This window comes from Phaethon aethereus (assembly GCF_964289735.1).
Source record: "Phaethon aethereus genome assembly, chromosome: 2".
In the NCBI taxonomy this organism is placed as follows: domain Eukaryota; kingdom Metazoa; phylum Chordata; class Aves; order Phaethontiformes; family Phaethontidae; genus Phaethon; species Phaethon aethereus.
This window is the reverse complement of record NC_138582.1, coordinates 54,251,275-54,271,455: the sequence shown is the minus strand read 5'-3', so window position 1 is coordinate 54,271,455 and position 20,181 is coordinate 54,251,275. Positions and strand designations below refer to the sequence as shown.

Here is a 20,181-nt window from a genome sequence, read left to right as displayed (position 1 = left end):
TCAATACCACTTGAAACATGCAAGTCGCCCTAAGGACGAATCAGTTTTCCAGTGCTTCTTATTTAATACACAACTGCAAAGCCATTATAAATTACTGAGGAGGTATTTGGTTAAGAAATAAAATAAAATAAAACCATACTGCCCATACCATGAATGTATTCCTGCTACAAAGCAAGAGTCTGACAGCATTTACTGAAATTCCTGAATTACCCAGAGCTTTTGTGTTATATGCTTTTTTTTGCCTTTTTTTTTTTTTTGCATTGCCTACACATCTCTTGGCTTATGAAACAGAATCAGTCTTTCTTTGTAAGAGGAACTCGCATTCAAAGATTGTACTTAATTTAGAAAATGCATCTAGCATCTACAATACTTCAACCAATTAAAATTCAGTAAAAAACACTGATATGCAATAGTTTTTTAGAGGTTTCCTTTGTTTAGTTTTAGATTTCTACATTTATTGACATGGCAATAATACAATTATCTCAAATTAAGGCACTAAAAGGACAACGTAAAACCCAGTAAAAGTGTTCTAAGAATAATTTACATTTCAAACAGTGCATATATTTCTTAAATGTTTGTTAACTTAATGTACGTTATCATTTAAAATTGTAAGGCAATACATTATACAGTTACAGAAATTATGTACCCCAAAATATGCTTCCAAACTTGGTGGTTCTTCTTACTGTTAGTTTCTAATGCCTCTAATAGTAAAATAATTCAGTATGGCTTGGCAAAAATGCATAGATTAAAGGCAATTACTTGTTTTCCCCCCTTTACAAACCTGTTGAATCAGTATTTTGTAAAGCATAACGCAAAATATTTAACACTTTGATCCATTCCATAGTGGGTGTTTAGCATTAAGGCTGTTAAGAACTCTGCAGTGAAGGCACTGAAGTTCAAGTGATAAGGCTTCATTTTTAAGCTAGTTCTGCCGTCTTCAAGAGCACAACTTTTGAGTCTTGAAAGCAATTGCAGTCCTTCTCATTGAGAAACCTTCCTCCTCTACTCCATTTCATATGCTCAACTTGACATAAATATTCCCTTCACAGGGTAAACAGTCCTTTTCTTTCACTGATATGAAGAAAGTTGGCTGAATTTCATCATGATTGACAGGCTTTTCTTTAAAATCCAAAAAGGCAGCACCTTTTTTATACGCCTAGCTAAGCTTTATTTGCTTTAACTTGCATTACATAGTAATAATTAATCTAATCTACCTTTAGGCAAACCCGCAATTAAACACCCTCAGCGTGCTTTTGTGCCAAAGCAAGGAGGAGACAGTAATAGCAATCTTAACCCTGAAGCCTGTGATAGTTACGTTGAAAGGAACAACAGCCCGTCTGCACTGCTCAGTGTGGTTAAAAAAAGCCCTGTTTCTCAGACCGCATCCCAGGAGATTCCATTAAGCACTGTATGTGTGGTTAGCTGGAACAAAGAAGAAAACAGACAATTAATAATAAATATAATATTTCATAACAGTAGTGCATGTTTGCCAAGAGCTTCAGTGAAGAAAATACTTTATTTTACATTAACAAAGTATTTTTTCCATTGACATGGTACAATACTAAGATCATACCTACACAGCCTTCCACAAACTGTTCTTAATTTCAAATAAGATTAAACGAACACAGAGATCAGACAGATGATAATATTACTGCAGCTTTACAAGTAAACAAGAGTAAACAGTCATGGGTGTTTTCATGGCAAATGCAAGGTGACTCTCTTTCACTTGCAGGACACGAAAAGGCTCTCTGTAGGGTGAAGAGCACGCACATGCAGTTGCCAGATGCACAGGAGTTTTGGTTGTTTGGGTTTTGGTTTGTTTTTTGGTTTTTTAAACATGCATTAACTTGATTAGGTGCCCAAGTCCAAATATATTAAAACAAAATACCTCAACTGTGCTGATACAATGTGTATAAATTAGCATACGATAAACTATGACTATATGAATATATACGAATATATGAAATGCTAGCAAGTTCATCATGAAGTTCTAATTCATATTTACTAGTGATAAGTTATTAACATGAGGAACAGAACTTAAGATGAACTTACATACAAAGCTCCTTTTAATGGGTGTGATACACCTCTCCATGAAGTCAATGAAGTGGTGCCTACCCGCTGCAAAGGTGGACCAGACCCTAAATGAAGTGTACTAAAATGTCTTAAAGCATGTGTTAAAGTCTGTATCCAGTTGGCAAGATAGTTAATGCCTGCTTATATGATCAAGTTGCACTATACCGTCTGACAAGAGAACAATTTTCACATATTTAGTAAAAGCTAAACGCATATATCCCATAAAAATCATCACTGCTGGTCTTACTCCCATGTCTAGGTAAAGAGGTCAGGATGAGAACTGCAGGGTGCAGTGTCTTGAGTTCAGAGAAGTTGATCTCGCTGCCTCCCGAAAGGAGAAGGGCCCGCTGTTCCTCCACCTTATCACGTTTCTGACCCCAGAAGAGCACCCTCCTACATACCTACCTAAAGATTTGGCTATTGCCACACTTCTCAGTGGGCTGATTCCGCTCACCAGCTCTGCAAAAGAAGTCTACATTTTTTAAGTCAGGAAATTGAATTGCAGACCTTCATGGAAGGATCCAAAATGTATTGTTTCAAGCACTTACCCAGGATCTAATGACAGAATAGCAGGGAAGGAAGACAGAGAAGGAAAATCGTCGCCTTTAAGTAGCTGTCAGATTAGCTCAGCTACTGTGCAATGACCAGTTAAGTGTTTAGTATATAAGATCCATTGTAAATTTATTTAATAATCTATATTTAAACATCTGGTACATCAGAAGTGAATTTTCCTAAACTAAATCCAAGCCTCTTCTTTCTAAACATACAGGATGGAACATGTAGTGGTAGCAGGGCACAGGTTGGCCATACTACATCACAGCGGTGATTGTCCAGTTCATAGACCCAACTAACATCAAATTTGTCTAAGAAAGCCACAAAAACAGCCACAGTAAAATAGTTTGAAAGAGAAGTTCCTATTTGACCTTCTTCCAACGCTGATTTGCTCGGTGTGACTGAATCTTTTCATTGTTCACTGACATGGCTCTGCAGGTGCGACGCAAACCCCCACTACACTCCAGTCAAGCCAGTGGCAGCTGTCTGATGGGGACGGAGCATGCCACAAAGCCACACAAGCAGCTCCTCAAGCATCAGTGAGGTTCTGTGGCTCCCCACCTGCCTCCTGCGCACATCTCCATGCAGCATGACAGGCCGGCAGCACACATATACCTAGCACTGTTGCTGGTCAAGTACTGTGCCTCTCTAAATTGCTTATGCTCAATATGCTTCTTCCTCCATACTCAGTTGCCTACAACATGCAGCGTTAAAACAGAGCTTGCTGTAAATTAATTATACATTCTAAGAAGCTCTGTCAGTATTAAACAATACTGAAGCAAGATTTCTAAGGTCAAATACCAATTATGTCATCAAACTCACTGATGGATTTGGGCTCAGTCTAGAAGAGTAATGAAAATATTGACTGATTCACATTACAGTCTGTTAGAAAAATTCAAGAAATTAAAGAGAAAAGATACCACACGGGTATTAACATCTCAATTGCCAGGAAATTTAAGAGCTTTATTTCTTCACAAGAACCTGGAAGATCCTGTTGGGTGATGGAGAAAGGTGTGAACAGAGGCCATACACTAGGGCAGATGGGGAAAAAGCAAGGCTGCAGTATTCTGATATATCAACAGCTGATGTGACCTGACACTTCACTAGTGCAAGGTGAGAGTCTTCACCCTTCCGCTTTCCATTCTTGAGACAGATCTGGTGCTTTCTGGACTCTTCCATGAACCATTGCAACTTCTTAACCCAACAGAAAACCACATGCTTTTCTTTTGTGGTGTTAGGGTTGGGACTTTTTATTGTTATGCTTTGGTTTTTTTGGCTTTTCTTTAGTGAAAACATTACTGGATTAATTCTCTGCTGGAAAATAGATAGGTTTACTGTGGTAATCTGTGAAGCATGAGCTGACACAAGATAAAGCGCAGGAATGTGCAGCTCTTCTTCTGGTGCTGGTGAGATATTAGGCTCATTGTATGTCTAGGATCTTAAAAAAAGAGCTTTAAAGATTGTGTTTCTAATTTTTAAACAAAGTTCCCATTCACTACTTGTGTATTTCTATGATTCTCTAACAATCTCACACAACAAATGCCAATAGGATTAAAACCAGAAATTGTTTGACTAACTCATCTCCCCAAACAGACCCATTCGTCTAAGAGCTACTCTAAATTTTCAGGTATGTAAATCTGTTCATTCTATAAAAGATTAACTGCCAACTTGTTCTTGCTAAAGGCAACCCCAAACCAGCACTTCTATGAAGACAGAGTGAAAAAGAATCAAACTGAATTCAAACCATTTTTTTGGAATAGAAACTAGGTGTAGCTTCTCACCTAGTTTTTCCAGAAGTATTTTTAACAACTTTTCGGAATGACTGGTTTGCTGAGGATCTTGTAGACATAGTTCTAGGAGAAGCACGAACAAAAGTAGATGGTGGTGTCTTAGGGATCTTCTTTACTAAATGAGTCACCCACTTCTTCTGTTCATCTTGACAGGATGCCAATAACAACATATCTCTTGCTGAAGTTACATCGTAACTCACTAGAAGTCAAAGGAGGAAGATGATTCAGTGAAAACTAGGACTTATCAAAATAAGAATTACGTATACCAGGTGCACCACTGGAAAGAACAATGGCACCTATATAAATACTTGTATTTGAATTGTTTATATATTTTTAGAAGACAACAGCAGGGGAAATTATGAGTATAGTTTCTTTTAACAGTTGTCACTCTGCATTAAGATTCTTGATTCTAACATTAATATTCAAGAAATGAGAAAACTTACACTAATTGCAGTCTTAATGAGCTGGAAAGTTGTGTGGGTGCCGTATGGCTGAATTCCAGAGTACATACCCCAAGTACTCCACAAGAGCACAGAAAGGAAACCTTTACTCCAGTCTGTGAAGTGGCTGAAGAACCACTCTTCAAGGTCTTAGCACAGCTTGGTGATGCAGCCACTGCGTTGTCCCACGTGTGGGCCATGTATAAGAGAGAGAATGGTCTGGGAACCAAGGAGCTGCCCCGTACTCGGGGACAAACCTCTAGGCACCTTGTGCTATCAGAGCCCTCAGCAGAGCCACATCAGTTACACCACCAAAGACCTCCCTACAAAGGCTTGCCACAGCTGCCTGTTCATAAGTAGTGTTAACAGCCTATTATTTTAATAGCACCTTTCACATCCAAAATCATAAAACTAAAGAGTAGAAAACTTTTCAACTAAAGTGCTTTTATTTGGCTTCGATAGTTTAGCAGGTCTGGCTAAACACGCAGAGAACATAGAACACAAAATCTGTGAGTATACCTTTGCATGGTGCAATTAATTCCTCCTTTTTATCCAAGTGGTCTCTATGGCACTTCACATGGCATCTTCGACATTCTAGGGCAGCAGGGGGTTTAAAGACATGCCAAAGAGGTTTGGCACAGGCCTCACAGTTGGCTGGAAAGTGGTATAACGTTGGAATAAATTCATGCCCTTTGTGATTTAGAAAATTTGTCTTCTCTGCTGGCTGGACTGGTTCTACCTCCAAATCCTTCCTGCATTCCCCCTCATTAGCATAGAGAATCTGAAAAAGAATACTGCTACGTTATTGTTGAAGCACTATGTATTTTTATATGCTTTTCAAAGAAGCTGCCAAACTTTTTCAAGAGAGTTAAGTAGAAATGAGAATTCACTTCTTTTTACCTGAAATATTTTAGGAATTTCTTCAGTTTCAGCTCTATATACATCTCCTTGAGTTACAGGCCGGACATGGAACAGCTTACTAGATTAGAAGAAACATGCATCAGAAAATGCTAAAAAGGCTATCTATGTTTTTAAAACAGTTATCAAAGTGCTTTGAAGTTCTTGTAAGAATTGTTTATGCAAGCAATATGATAATACTTCAAGGCTGCAATATGATTTTAGGAATTAGTTCATAAACCATATAGATCTTGTCTACCCAAGTAAGACCAAAACATTTCACAGCATGGGAAGATGGTGTTAAAATGGGTTCAAGATCCATCACGGCAAATTTACCTGTGAAAAAAGCTTTCAAATTCTTCCTCAGAACACTGAGAAGTCTAACTGATTATTGCTAGAAAAGCTTATTGATAACCCTGGACAAAAATGACGATATGAAGTATAGTACTACTCACTATTTTTTTTACTACATCATTTTATCAGTTGATAAACAATCAATGCCAGAACATCACAAAAGGCAACCTGGGGCACCAGCTGTTGAAAATGCTATTAAAATTGGAACAAACATCATCTTACACTGGGTCAGGACTGTAAGTCCATCTATCCCAACATCCTGTTTTCAACAGTTGCCAAAACAGACGTTTATGAAAAGAGAGTAAGAAACAGCTCAAAGAGAAAATAACTCTTTTCCTGGTTACAAGCAATTGGCAGCTTAAGCACTTCCCGAGTTTGAGATTCCTTCCAGACCAATGTATTTGTTAGTCACTGATAGACCTATTCATGAATTTTAAAACCTTTTTTCAATTATTACTCTATGATGTCCCATAATGTCAATCAGCTGTTCAAACATCACACTCAGTCATGTTTTAACGATGGGCTTCAGTGATATTTGACACAATGTGCCTCACATATAACCAATGTAAAGGGATCACAATTCATTTATTTTGTCACTCTGAACAGAAACCATCTGGAAAAGTTAGAAATGCTTTGGCCTTGATCAACACTGATCCTTTCTCAGACAGCAAGAAAAAGGTATGAAGCAAGGGGATAAAACCTAAAATCAGACAGCCATTTCCTTATCTATCCCACAACTATCATGCCTTGCTTTAGAAAGCAGCTGTTGAAGCAACTGGCAAAACCAGTCATTACACTGAATCATAAAATGAAATAGCATAATATGTAGGTTCCACTGTCTCTAACCCTTCCCTTTCATAATGAGACAAGGCTCTTCATTTCTGTAAATTCAGACTAGTGACAGAGAGTGTCACACTATTGTGTATTTAACTTTTTCTCTAACTTTTAGCAATAGTAGGAAAAAAAAAAGTAGTATTTTCTGTTAATGGCACCCTGAAATACAGATAAACAGACATTTTCCAACTGGTATGGGAAATTAAAAATTATTTATGGAATTTTGATTCCAAGCTTAAGATTTGTTATCAGTTATCTCACACACCATGCTCTTTTGACAATTTGTATCCAAAACGAACAGTAACTTTACTTACTCTATATCTAGTACCATGGATGGATTAGACTGGTCCTTGTCCTTTTCATCATTGTAGAACAGTATCTTTTTACTGCTCACCACAACATACTGGGGAAAGAAAGGGTAAAAACAAGTTGAAATTGCATTTTAAAAAGCAGCATTTATCCTACTGTACTCCCACATGCACATAGAAAGCAAGAGTAAATTAAGGTTTTTAAATTAATATCAGGAGATATTTAAACCATCATGCAGGCAGCTATACTACTGACAGTCGTGCATATACAAACTGCAGCAACTATGTATTGTCACTGGACCACCCTAAAACGCTTGTGATTACTCTGGAAGTCTATCTGTACACAAACCCACAAATTTCAGTTGTTACTGGCATGTTATTATGAAAATTACTGTATCACCAAAAAAACCCTGGAGTGCAGAATCTATCACTTATTGACAAAGTTGTAAACAACTTCTCTAGTTCTAGAGACCTGCAGGATTCACTGGCGCTTTGCATCAAACTATGGGTAGGCTAAAAGAGATTCTCACAGCTCCAGCTATTTCCTACACTTGCAATTTAATGGACTGGTAAAATAAAGAGCCAAAATGAATCCGCAGAAACAGAGGTCTGGTATACATTTGAAATCTAGGAATACACTGAGGCAGTAAGGGAAAGGTTTGCAGAGGAAGAAAAAAAGAAATGGACGCTCTTTTGCTACGTGTCACTTTAAAGGTCAAACCACACAGGTTTTTCCAGAGTGGTACAGATGTTAAAGAACAGAAACATTTGGTAATGTGTTGCTCAGTTTTCCCTCCCAAAGTGTTTTACAAGTTCATGCTTAAAATCCGCATATTAATATATTATACCTATCCCATGCCACTGAAAAAGTAGAGTACTCCAGAATGCATGGGATCCTGGGGAATAAGCAAGAGCTACTGGGAAGGAACTGTGAGTTTTAAAGCAGGAGTGGACTGCAGGCCCCATTTCCAAAAGAATTCCCAAGCGCTGAGTATACCTGCAGTGTCCACCTCCCCACCCCAAAAAAGGCCAAGGATGTTGTCCTCAACCTAAAGTACACAGACACCCTTCCAGTGCGGCTCACAATCACACAGAATTACAAACCTTTGTTCATATGACAGGAGGAACAAAGCAAGCTGCTCAGGAAAAAAGTTTTCTAACTCATAGGCAAGTTAAGATCAAACACCTCTAACCTAAGCACCTCCCAGTGAGTTCAAGCCTATAGAACTCACTGCCTGTTGCTCTTCACTGCGAGCTGCCAGTCCAGCATCTTTTCTAGAACTGTCCATAAGCACAAGCTTAGCAACAGCTGTGGCAGTTCCTGCCCCTGCAGTTTCAAATGTTTTAAAAATAACGTATGAAAAGGTATGAGGTACTAAAGAGGATTAAAAAGAGGTAGACTGACTGCTCCGTCTATATTGAGCTCCAGATTCAGTTATAACATGACCCAGAAGCAGGGGGAAAGACAGAAAAGCAAAAGGGTGAATACATGAACAGTTCATCTTGAATTTGAATTACTGGTAGGTAACTAAATGCATTTCTGCACGATGCAGATACCGACAATTTAAGTAAATGGTGTTTACTCCTCCTACAAGAGGAGGTTGAACTTCCTCATTACACAGAACTTTAAGTCTGACCTCAGAACGTGAACATGAAAGTTAACAAGTTTATAGAATGGCGTTTTAAAAATGTGTTGTGCAAGCTGCATGCTACAGCTGTACATCTCAATTACTGAAATGCATCTAAAAAAAGCCACAAGGGGTGTTTTTCCCCCCTGACTAAAAGGGCTGTCAGCCCCTCAGTCAGGATTCTCTAATAGAAAGCCTGATCAACTTGAATAGGTACCAAGTTGTAATGGTATGAGCCTCTTGTGATTTTCCCCACTGAAGAAAAACAGCCTGTGCTTGAATTCCTTTGATCTACTCCAACAGGAAGATAATGCCTTCTTTGCCTTTGAAGTATGCACCTCTGCGTTTCAGAGACAAGAGCAAGGCCTTAAGATGACTACTATAACAAGCGCAAATTCTGACTGCAATGGAATTCACTTATCACACAAATCTTGGTTAAAGAACAATTTAACCTCACAAAAGAAAAGTTATGTACAACAACTTCAATATCTTCTTGTGAACATAGAAAAAAAAAATACCTTCTGACAGTAGTTCTGTTCTACAGTGGTTTTTGAAGGGTATTTTTATCATCTCCACTTGGGATGAAATGAAGTGTCTATACTGGGCATGCCTAAAGAAGCTCAGACACAGTCCTTCACTAGAGAAGATGCATTTATCAGAAGTTTAAAATTTTAATCATCAGAGAATGCAAGAATAATCTCAATTCCTAGACGACAACCAGAAAAGGCTACTAGAGGCATTCTGACAGGAAAATGATGCAGTACTTTAGATAATCCAGAGCAGAGTAAAGCTCCATGACTTGTGCCTAGGCACAGTCACTTCTGTTTACGGACAATGCCAAAAGTCCGACAGCGACCTGGAAAATCAGTTCTGGAACAGGAGTCAAGCAGCCTTAGCTATCAAACAGAACAAGTTGTGGAAGAGATTTACAAACAGGTGTGTTTCGTGAGGCTCCTGAAGAACATTCAAATGCTGTTGGTGTTTGACTCAAGTATGACACCAAGAACATTCTTGATCTTGCCCTGTGGATTTCCTGCAGTTCTGCTAATAGGGAGACAAAGTGAGATGCAAAGAGACCAGAAACCAACTGAAAAGCATTTGAGGTATCTGTAGCAAACCCTAGGTTCCAAACTGTAGTTTAAGTGAGCATTTTCAGTATGCCACTTGTTCACATTGCCTCTCATCTGAGGGTCTCGGAGAATACTCTAAGCAGCCATTAGTTGAAATAGGGCAGAGCTTAACACTCGCTCTCTGCAAGCTGGAACAGGTAGCTGTTTTAACTTACGGACGCATCATCAAGAAGGACTGATATTGATGTAAAAATAGGCAGGTCTGGAACTCAAAACACTTTGATTATATAAAGAAGATCATTTTAGCCAAATGAAAAACGGAGTACTTCAAAGGAGTAGTTCAGCAGATGAAGGCCCAACACAAACACTTCAGTGCTTCTTTGACAGGAATTAAATCCTTCTCCTTTAAATTTTGTAGGAACCACTTCTAACACTTGTAGAATGTGAACGTAAGCAGGAGCATCTGAGAAGGACCTTTCAGCAGGAATCAGAAAGTTATGCTGAAAATGTCATGAAAAAATGGAATAATTTCCAATACTGGTCTTTGAAGTAAGGAAGATGCAGGGAAATAAACTATTTCATACAAATTAGTTGCAAAATTTACAAAATTGTAGTGACCACATTCACTTTTGCAATTTGTTATACTAGAGGATGTTCAAAGAAGGGAACTGGAAAGCCAGAAAACATAATCAGAAACTGATTCTAAGCTTCTAAGCATCTCAGTTTGAACATTTGAAGTTTCAACAAACCAGATCATAACCTTTGCAGAAGCAAAACAATACTGCTTTAGAGTGGGTATTCCAGCACAGAGGTCCAGTTTCTGAGAGTAAACCAGTTCTTTTCAAGACACACCAGTCATTTTAAAAGTAAGGGAAACGGAAATGTCCTTGGAAATAATGTGTGGCAAGTTATAGTGTGATGCACATTTCCATAGCCTTCAGAACATTTAGGTGTGGTATTCCCTACTCTCTGCTGTCAAGTTGCACAAAGAGCTGATTTTTCAGTAACAGGATTATAAAGATTCTTATTCAAAGGAGAAATGGGATTTTTAATGGTTCCAAGATGCTCACTGTAAAGCACTTCCTCATCCACCCATCGTTAATTTGCACTATGTTAATTACTACAGATTTCATGCTGAACTTGAATTTTCCTCTTGGGATTTTTTTTTCCTTCAATAAAGTAATGTATACATACTAAATTACTCCAATTATTTCGTTTGTTTCTTAAATGTGTGCTGTAAAACCAATTCACCATATGCCTAAAAAACTTTCCAAGGGAGTTGAGGAAGAAAAAAAAAAAAAAAAAATCCATTTGTACCTGTTTCTTCCAGCCATGCCGCTTTATATTTCCTTTGTTTGGTATTGAAAGCCAGCCTTCAAGTCTTGATTCTGGTTTAAAAAAACCCACATATTAAATAATTTTATGTATTTATAACAATAAAGTAGAATAGCACAAAAGCAAACTATTACTAGGAAGGAAGATGTACTACATGCAGTAACAGGCAATTACCTATTCAGCAAAGCAGAATAAAAAGCACAGCTAAATAAAATGAAGATATAAGCATTTACTTCATGCTTCATCACAAGCTAACTCTTGATTATACAGTTACTGCAAAATAAAGTGAAGCTGTTTTCCTTGATGCCAACATCTAACACTGTATGTAAATAGTTTGCAAAGAGCCAGGCAGAAAAGACTTTGCTTTGAAAGTGTGTTACAGCTTAAACAGAGGATGATTAAGAGATTTTCAACATAAACATAGTTTAACATTCAGAGGGCCTATATGAAAATACTCAGCAGGAAGATGCAGCAAGTAAAACAAACCAGATCCACATTTTCCAAGAGAAACAAAAAAAAGAGAGCGCGCACAAGAGCAAGCAAAGCTACAAGGGTTTCCCATTACTCACAGAAGATAAGCATAGGAGATAAATAAATAAGGAATGCAGGAAGAATCAACTAGATATAAAGAATAAGAGACAAGCATTTTATTCAAATTTTCAGTGGACAATTTTCCAAAGAGTAATGTAATAACGTATTTTCCTGCCATGAAACTACTGAAACAATTTAACAATGATACAAAGAAGAGTCACAAGGAAAATTAGTATTCTGCCTAACGTGAATCACAGATTTCAAAAACCCCTCCAGCTAACTGATACTGGTTTTTGATAGATATTTTTTGAATTATGAAATCAGGTAATAGCAAGAAGCTATCATGATTCCATTAATCTGAAATGACACGGTAAAAATTCTCACAATTTTGTAAATATGAGAATGAAGTAATCAAAATTTTACTCCATAATTATAAGTTTATTTCACAATTGAGAAACAATTTCTATTTTTTTTTTAAGTTATTGTAAAAATGTGATTTGGAAAAAAGTGTTAGAGTACAGAAATATAGCTGACAGCTAATGTATACATTCTTTACAGTAAACTCAACTGGCAGCACTGAAAAATTTAAAAACATTAAGTTAAAATTTGCTGAAACATTCTCCACAAATATTTATGTAAGAAGGAGCTACTGGTCCCTTTTATCCTTCAGGGTAAAGTGAGGCATAGCCCAGCAAGTGCTGTGTGAGGCGCAGCCCGGCAAGCTCTGAAAATATATCTAAATACATAAAAGACGTTGTCCATACACTTTGTTATGTAAAATTACAATGAGACTGACAGCCTAACTTTCTACAAGGCACTAAAATTAGGCATTAAAAAAACCCCTTCCTGCATTAGCCTTACAGCATACAATATTTAGAAGTGGACTACATTTAAAAATATAGAATCATTTCCTAACATTTCTCCGCATAGAATACCTTCAGAATACTGGGGAAGCACTGAACTACTGAAATTCTAATTAGAAGAAAGGCATGTTAACAGAACTCCTTCCGGTAAGAAACCTTCCTGGAAAAATGAAGGAAATTTCTATTTCCTTCACATACATATCTGTGTAAGAATTGCAGGAGGTGAGGGTTGCCCACCCAGACCCCTCCCCCAGTGCTTGATATCCAGTAGCTTTGGAAAAGGAAACCTATTTCCTTCATGTCTGCAGGCACCACAGATAATGCTTACCCTATTTTGAATATTTTGATTAATTTTTTCATCAAGATTCTTCCATTATTAGAAATTGTAGAAATGTCCTAAAACTCAAATTCTCCATTGCAAAATAAAGTGATTAACTGCTAAAAAAGCACATAGTATGGATGACTGCGATTCAAAAGGAGTAAGCACACATCTGTGGAAATTGTGGCATAAGAAAATCTGGAAAGATCCAAAAATGATAAATTTTAAAAGATGCACCAGGTACTATGCTGCTTATAGGGACAGTGTGAATAGGAGTTTTTCTAAGTTCACTTTTATTTCAGCACATTCTTAAAGAAATTTCAAAGGAAGTAGAAAGTGGATGAGCTGTTACAAATTAATCTGTTGACTTTTTTTCTGTTTACTACAAATCTATTTTAGTTAGAAAATTCTATTTGCATGAGAGATGATTTCTGAGCTGTGAATAATGTCTTGAAGTTGAAAATAACAGTATCTGAATATATTCCTTTTCAACAAAGCTAACATTTGTCTGGAACGAAATGTACTCTTGAAAGGGTAGATTCATTCCAACCTTGCCACAAAGGTTTGTCTCAAGTAATATTTACAGTGCATTTTAATTTCCCTTGACAGAGTTCGCTAGTACAACTGCAAATGCTTATTTGGCCATTTCACAAATATTTGATCCAGAAGAATAATATTTATGAGTGTTCTGATTAAGTAATTAAGAAAATATGGGCTATCTAGGCTATGAAAAAGAATCTTCTATTCCTGTCTTTAAAAATAGGCTCAAAACTATTTATTGCCTGACAACTTCCCTGTATTTTGGAAAGAATCCCAGAATTGATACTTCATATTTCCAATCCAGAAAATCCAAGATAGGCCTCAAAAATATCTGATGGCTAGCTGGATCTGAATAGAAGATGAAGAAAGAATTCCATGAAAGCTACAGATCTTAAAATTATCTCTGAATATATATTAAAACATGGATTTGCATCCTAAACATCTTCATGGTCAGTATTCATATTGTCAGTATTCATTGTGATTCAGTATGATAAACGTGACTCCTAACAGTAAGTCTGCAGTAAAATCACAGAAGACAACCATGACTGTACCAATATATGAGATTTTTTGTTCTTTTGGAGCTAAGCAATACAGCCGCCTTCATGAGCAGGAGAGCATCTCTTTCCGATGTTCAAGAATTCCTACTCCTCAGACCAAAAACCTGGAGATCCTCCCTTGCTAATTCTTTCCAGTCCATCCTTCCCGTTTGATTCTTTCCATCCTCAGACTGTCTTACTATAATTTCATGTGGATGTCACCAAGGATTGTTGGCTGGATCTTGCTTTGAGGTTCATTCAGGTGATGACTACTTGCAGGTATTTCAGAAAGTTGACTCTGTGTCCCATATTCCAAAAAAAACTGTTGGCTTAAATGGTCCACATTTGTTACTCCATCCTATCTTTGTATACAACATGATTTATAACATACGCTGTAAAATATTATGTGCTGCAGTTAAATCTGTAGGACAGCTCAATTGCTTAAAATATCTTGCCAATCAGATGAAAAGAATTAGTTCACTACAGGTTAAGTGTCCTATAACAATTAGGAAAAAAAACCTGTAAGTTTCTGATTATGTTTTGTCTTGACAAAGAAGAATTCTGTTTAAAATCATGTAAAGATTAAGACTTCCTAAATCCAGCCAAGAGGAAGAGGCACTCCAACGGCATCATAAAAAGCAACTATTTCAGCAAGGACCCTGTTAACATTGGAGACATCAACTGAGACAGGAGCCGCTATATGAATCAATAATCAGGAGTGAGAGTTCCAAAAAAATGTGTAGAATTGCATACAAGGAAAACCTTCCTCCAAGTCATGATCTTTCCCATCTGGTGAAGCAAAAGCCTGAGAGTAGCCTGGATTGTCTAAACGACACAACCCCTACCTTGCAAGCAGTGTAAATTGCCCTGGGAGCTACAAGAACTTGAGGGGGTATTTAGCTCAACAACAGACAGAAACCACCTCCAAGTAAGATTCAGCTGTAAGGTGTGTTACCACATGATTTCTCTGTATCTACCTCCAAATACAGAAATTTTTTCCTTAAGCTTTTCTGAGTATTAGGAATTCATTTTAGCACTACCTTGAGTTTATTCTAAGAACGCAAAGCCTTCTGACTCCAAAATTTTACAAGATGCACTTCCTGTAAATTATGAATTCTACTCTTGTAGCCTCTCTGGTGGCTAGTAACCTAAGCTCCCTGATTAGACAAGACACTACTCCATAGCCTGAACCTCTCTGCCATGCAGGAGGACAACAGAAAATCCCTGAGCACCAGGAGTCTCTCTGGAATTCCACCATCATTACTATCACACCATTTCATACCAAGCTTTTTCTCAATTAAACCAGAGACTGCCCATCACCAGAATTGAGATCATGGAATCATTCTTTTATATGTTTACATTATTTTGTGTTTTCATTCTTTCCCTGGTGATGTTGTTACTGTGACAGGAAAATGAATAAATCATACTATAATTACTTATTTATTAATTCTACTGCTTATTTGCCTTAAATATTTTTAAGGAATGTCTTTGCCTTAAGAACAGATGCATCAGCTAGAGAATCCTATCGCCTACTCATCAGATCCACCTCTTAAACAAGATGCTATTCAAGGTGCTCTGAAGGAATGTCTATGTTTGGGCTATAGAAGTGATGGGAACCTAGGACACAGCTGAAGACAAACAACTTCATACAACTAAGTTGTAGCAAATGAACTGCTGTGGTATGCCACCTTCGGTTTTGAAGACTAATTACTTGGTTTGCAGAAAAATAACTATGTGCTGGATAATTTCCTCCTTCTGTGGCACAGGGTATTTCTAATTTGAAGACTGGCTTCTGTTTCCCCCGTATAATGCTAGTGACCTCCTTCTCTGCCCTCTATTTGCATCTTTGACAAATGCGTGGAATCTGACTATACTAATGTCACAATCTCTTTTAATTACCTAAATTGCTTCTTTTCAGACCTGATCAACTCGGAGCCTCACTCAAAAAAAAAACCCACACCAAAAAAACCTGCATGTAGGAACATTATGTAAATCTAAAGAACTCCTAATAATACGTCTAAGAGGTCCTACCTGTATGACACGGTGTCCTGGTTTCAGCCAGGATAGAGCTGGTTTTCTTCACAGAAGCTAGTGTGAGACTGTGTTTTGGACTTGGGATGAGAAACTGTTGATAATGTGCTGATGTTTTGGGTTGTTGCTGAGCAGTCAAGGACAGTCCAGCTTCTTGTGCTGGCCTGCCAGCGAGCAGGCTGGGGGTGCATGGGAAGCTGGGAGGGGACACAGCCGGGACAGCTGACCCAGGCTGGCCAAAGAGGTATTCCCTACCATCCGACGTCATGCCCAGTACATAAACTGGAGTTGGCCGGGGGGTGGAAATCGCTGCTCAGGGACGGGCTGTCGATCACTGGGTGGTGAGCAATTGCTGTATTGGGCATCACTTGTTCTTGTACATTCCTTTGTTGGTATTATCATTGTTGTCTCCTCCTTTCTTTCTGTCCTATTAAACCGTGTTTATCTCAACCCACGAGGTTTTTTTTCCTAATTCTCTCCCCCGTCCCACTGCGGGAGGGGGAGTGAGTGAGCAGCTGCGTGGTGCTTAGTTGCCAGCTGGGGCTAAACCATGACACACAGTAACACCAGCAGCACAATTGCAGTAAAAATCAGAGGCATGTGTAGAGAAAAGGGCAAAAAAGACAACAGGAGAAATGGAAGGCTAGTAAAAAAGAAATAGTTAAAGAGCTTACGAATATAAAAGTTTAAGAGGAAGACCATAAGAACTTACAGTAACTGTGATGTTAAAATTAACAACGGGAAAGTTACAGCTGACTTGAAAAGATCTTGCACATATCAAGATTTCTGCCCCAAAATTGAAGTGGCAGGTCATACAGCCAGAAGCCTGACTACACACATCTCCAGCGGTAAAACTGAAAATAATGTACCTCATGAAGCAGACAGAGCTTACTTCTACAGTCTTTCCAAGATCTAAGAGACAACAGGGTCATACTGATATACTATTGCCATTAAGAAGAAAACAGAGAAGGTGCCTATGACCAGATGGAGGCATTGGGTGTTTTCAGTGTAATACACAACAGCCATTATGCTGAAAATGCCTGAGAAGGAAAGTGAGGAAGTTCAAAACTACCCTTTGACATTGAATAAATCTAGTCTGTTTTCTTGTAGAAAAATTAAGTTCTCAATTTACAGGAATTCAGAAGTTGTCAATAAAAAAATAGGATCTACAGTATACTTCATTTAGGAGACACTATCAAACATAAGGCTTGATTCCAAATAGAAATTTTAAGGGAGAAAAAAAAAAGAGTTTACTAAGTAAAACCCCTCAATTTCCTTTTTACCCCAGTTAAATGGAATACACTGAGAATTAGGATCTAAGAGAAAAACTCCTGAGAAGTACTGACAGTTCATAAATACCAGCGGGCATTCCTAGCAGGTGACAGCTAAGAAAAAAGTGTTCCTTCACCAATTTAATAGCTCGTAAGAATTCCCAATACTGAGTTTCAATGGAAGTTTGGCCCAGATGATCTTTTCAAAAGAAGTAAAATAGCCATTTACTTTACAAGATGGCAATTACCTGAGGGTTTTACAGATCAACCTTCAGAGTGCAAAGGGCTTCTTGGACAGAATGGAAGTTGTGAAGAAAAGAGACTGTATCATTATCTGAATGAAAAACTATCCTAGAACAGATTTATTTAAATATTAACTAAAAATGAAATCTAAGAATACACTAGGGGAAGACAAGACACAAAACAGACACAGAAAGGAACAACTACATAAAAACATATACTAAGTCTCGTAACATACCTGAAATTTCAAACACTCTAAGACCCCCCTGGTAAAACTCTAGAATGTGGCAATCTGAGCAGCACGAACTGCATTAACAGGAAGGAGACACACCTAAAATGTTTCTATTTACTTTTATCCACCGAGTTCTTAAAATACCCAATATAGTATTCTATTTTCGTATGTTTGAATATATCTTTCTACAATAAAAATCAGACTGTAAATCTGTAGGGCAAACATGTAAGACAACCATTTATTAAGAACGGCACAATGAATTATAAAAATTACTTAACTATACAAAAAAGTAAACCTAGCTCCAACATATGGAAATTGTTAAGCACAGCTTATTACAACTAAATTTTTTTCCTGTATCTAGAGATACAGAAGCGCATCACGTGAAAGTAATAACTGATTATACTTTTCAAACGTTGGGGAGGTGGAGAGGGTACTCACTAACCTGTAACACTGTGTAACAGTGGGCAGCAAAATATAGTTCCTGGAACTGCCACTAAATGGAAATGGCTAACTACACTGTATTATTTGTTCTTATTTTAATCTGCTAAATCAAAGTACCGTGCAACCATTACGGGAATTCCTACAGTTATTTTTCACATTGGCAATTACTGCCACTTGTCCCAAAGGTGCTACATGACTATGAGTAAGAACAGACAAGATCAAGGCAATTTTGCACTCAAGATATAAAATACAATCATGATGTTGTGGAAGTGCTGGCCCTGTATTCTATTCACTGGGCCGTCCACATTGTACTCACTACATTCAAACAGCAGCAGATGCAAAGATGCTCTTTCCACAAGAGTGGATAAAAGTTATGCTAATGTCAAGCCATACAGTGGGAGGATTGACTTGAGAAGAAATTAAGACTTAACTGTGAGCAGCTAACATATGAAATTTAAAACAAAAAAAAGGAAGCAGAGATGTGATATAGAAAGAGACAGCTAGAAGATTTTAAAAGGTAGTAACTTGTTCGAAACAATACCGTCCAAAACTATGTGTATGCACAAAATCAAGTAGTTCAAATATGCTTTTCTCTCACCTGAAAGATTTCCATCCGTTTCATCTGGCTGGAGACTAGCAACACTGGTAGAATCCATTCCTTGCTGGAGGTCCAAAATTTTCCTTCGTAGTTGTTCTATGTCACTCTCTTTACTATCCAGCTGCATCTGGAGCTCGTTCCTGTATGTAGATTCTTCTGCTAGTTGCTGCATTTATACACACATGCATAGTTACTGTGATACCAAAAATATGGCAGCAAAGTATTCTGAAAACAGAACTCATTACTTTTTTTTCTATTATCTCTAGATATTTTTGATAGCATTAGCATAAACTATTATAGTAGAAGTGTTCATTCAGCCTTGGAAAAAAGTTAAATATCAAACATCCAGCAATGCATTCAGGTACAAAACAGTCAGATTAATCTACTAAATTACCATTTGTTTTGAAAAGCAGACCACCTACCAGTGAAATAAAACTCCATAAACAATATGCTATAGAGTATTCAGTGTTTTAGTCTTCATAATATATCAGCAACTTTCACAGTTAAGAATTTAGAAAGGGGAAATTTATGAGAACAAGCACAGCTGCACACTTGTCAAGTTCTCTGCCTCATTAAAATTCTGCAGCCTAGAACATCTGAAACAGAATTTGTTATTTTTTCAAGTAGACTAGAAGCTACACATTTTTCCTGCGGAGAGAATTCCACAATGTCACAAAAAAATTAATATTATTTTACCGCTTGCATTTCATTGAGCTCCTTTTGGTATTTCACTACCATCTGATTGAATTTCTCTTTTTCTTGATTAAGCTCTAATTGGAGCTTTCGGTTTTCCTTCTCTTTCTTCCTCAAATCTTGCATGTTAGCTTTCTTTCTGTCTATTTTAAAATCTTTCCGATTCATTATCTCAGCCAGTTTATTGACAGCCTGTTAAGAAAAAGGAAAACCAGTAAGAAAAATTATATATGCAAGCATGTTTCTCAGTTCCTCTAGCTATAGGATTTGATCAAAAAAACCTTCACCAACATAAATGACCCTTACACATGATAGAAGTAAAACTGAAAAGTACACAGCATCAAAACTTATTCTTTCAACTGTAAATATCAACAATGCATATTAAACATAAAGGTTAACATAAACTTAATCTCAAAGGAACTAAGACTTAGTTGCACAAAAACAATAAACTGAAAATATACAAAGTAATTCTTGTTATTAAATTGCATTAAAAGTTATACCTGTGTCTTCAGAGTTCTTTCAGTGTTGATGCTCTTCTCATAATGCATTCTAATATTATTGATTTCCTCCTCTTTTTTCATTTTGTATTCTGTTAAAATAATATT

General features: G+C 37.3%; 1 protein-coding gene across 1 annotated transcript in view; it reads right to left on the bottom strand.

The window, feature by feature from the left end:
- Window positions 1-3,288: 3,288 nt before the first annotated feature.
- The window catches only part of ROCK1 (Rho associated coiled-coil containing protein kinase 1), a gene marked incomplete at its 3' end in the record, with an annotated part of 86,894 nt that continues 70,001 nt past the window's right edge, over window positions 3,289-20,181 (bottom strand). Inside the window, exons 25-33 of the mRNA XM_082015085.1 lie at window positions 20,077-20,165; window positions 19,580-19,768; window positions 18,884-19,049; window positions 11,264-11,334; window positions 7,255-7,343; window positions 5,756-5,834; window positions 5,375-5,636; window positions 4,407-4,614; window positions 3,289-3,319 (exon numbers count right to left, since the gene is read on the bottom strand). Of these exons, the coding sequence (XP_081871211.1) occupies window positions 3,289-3,319; window positions 4,407-4,614; window positions 5,375-5,636; window positions 5,756-5,834; window positions 7,255-7,343; window positions 11,264-11,334; window positions 18,884-19,049; window positions 19,580-19,768; window positions 20,077-20,165 (1,184 nt within the window). The remainder of the gene's footprint in view (window positions 3,320-4,406; window positions 4,615-5,374; window positions 5,637-5,755; window positions 5,835-7,254; window positions 7,344-11,263; window positions 11,335-18,883; window positions 19,050-19,579; window positions 19,769-20,076; window positions 20,166-20,181) is intronic.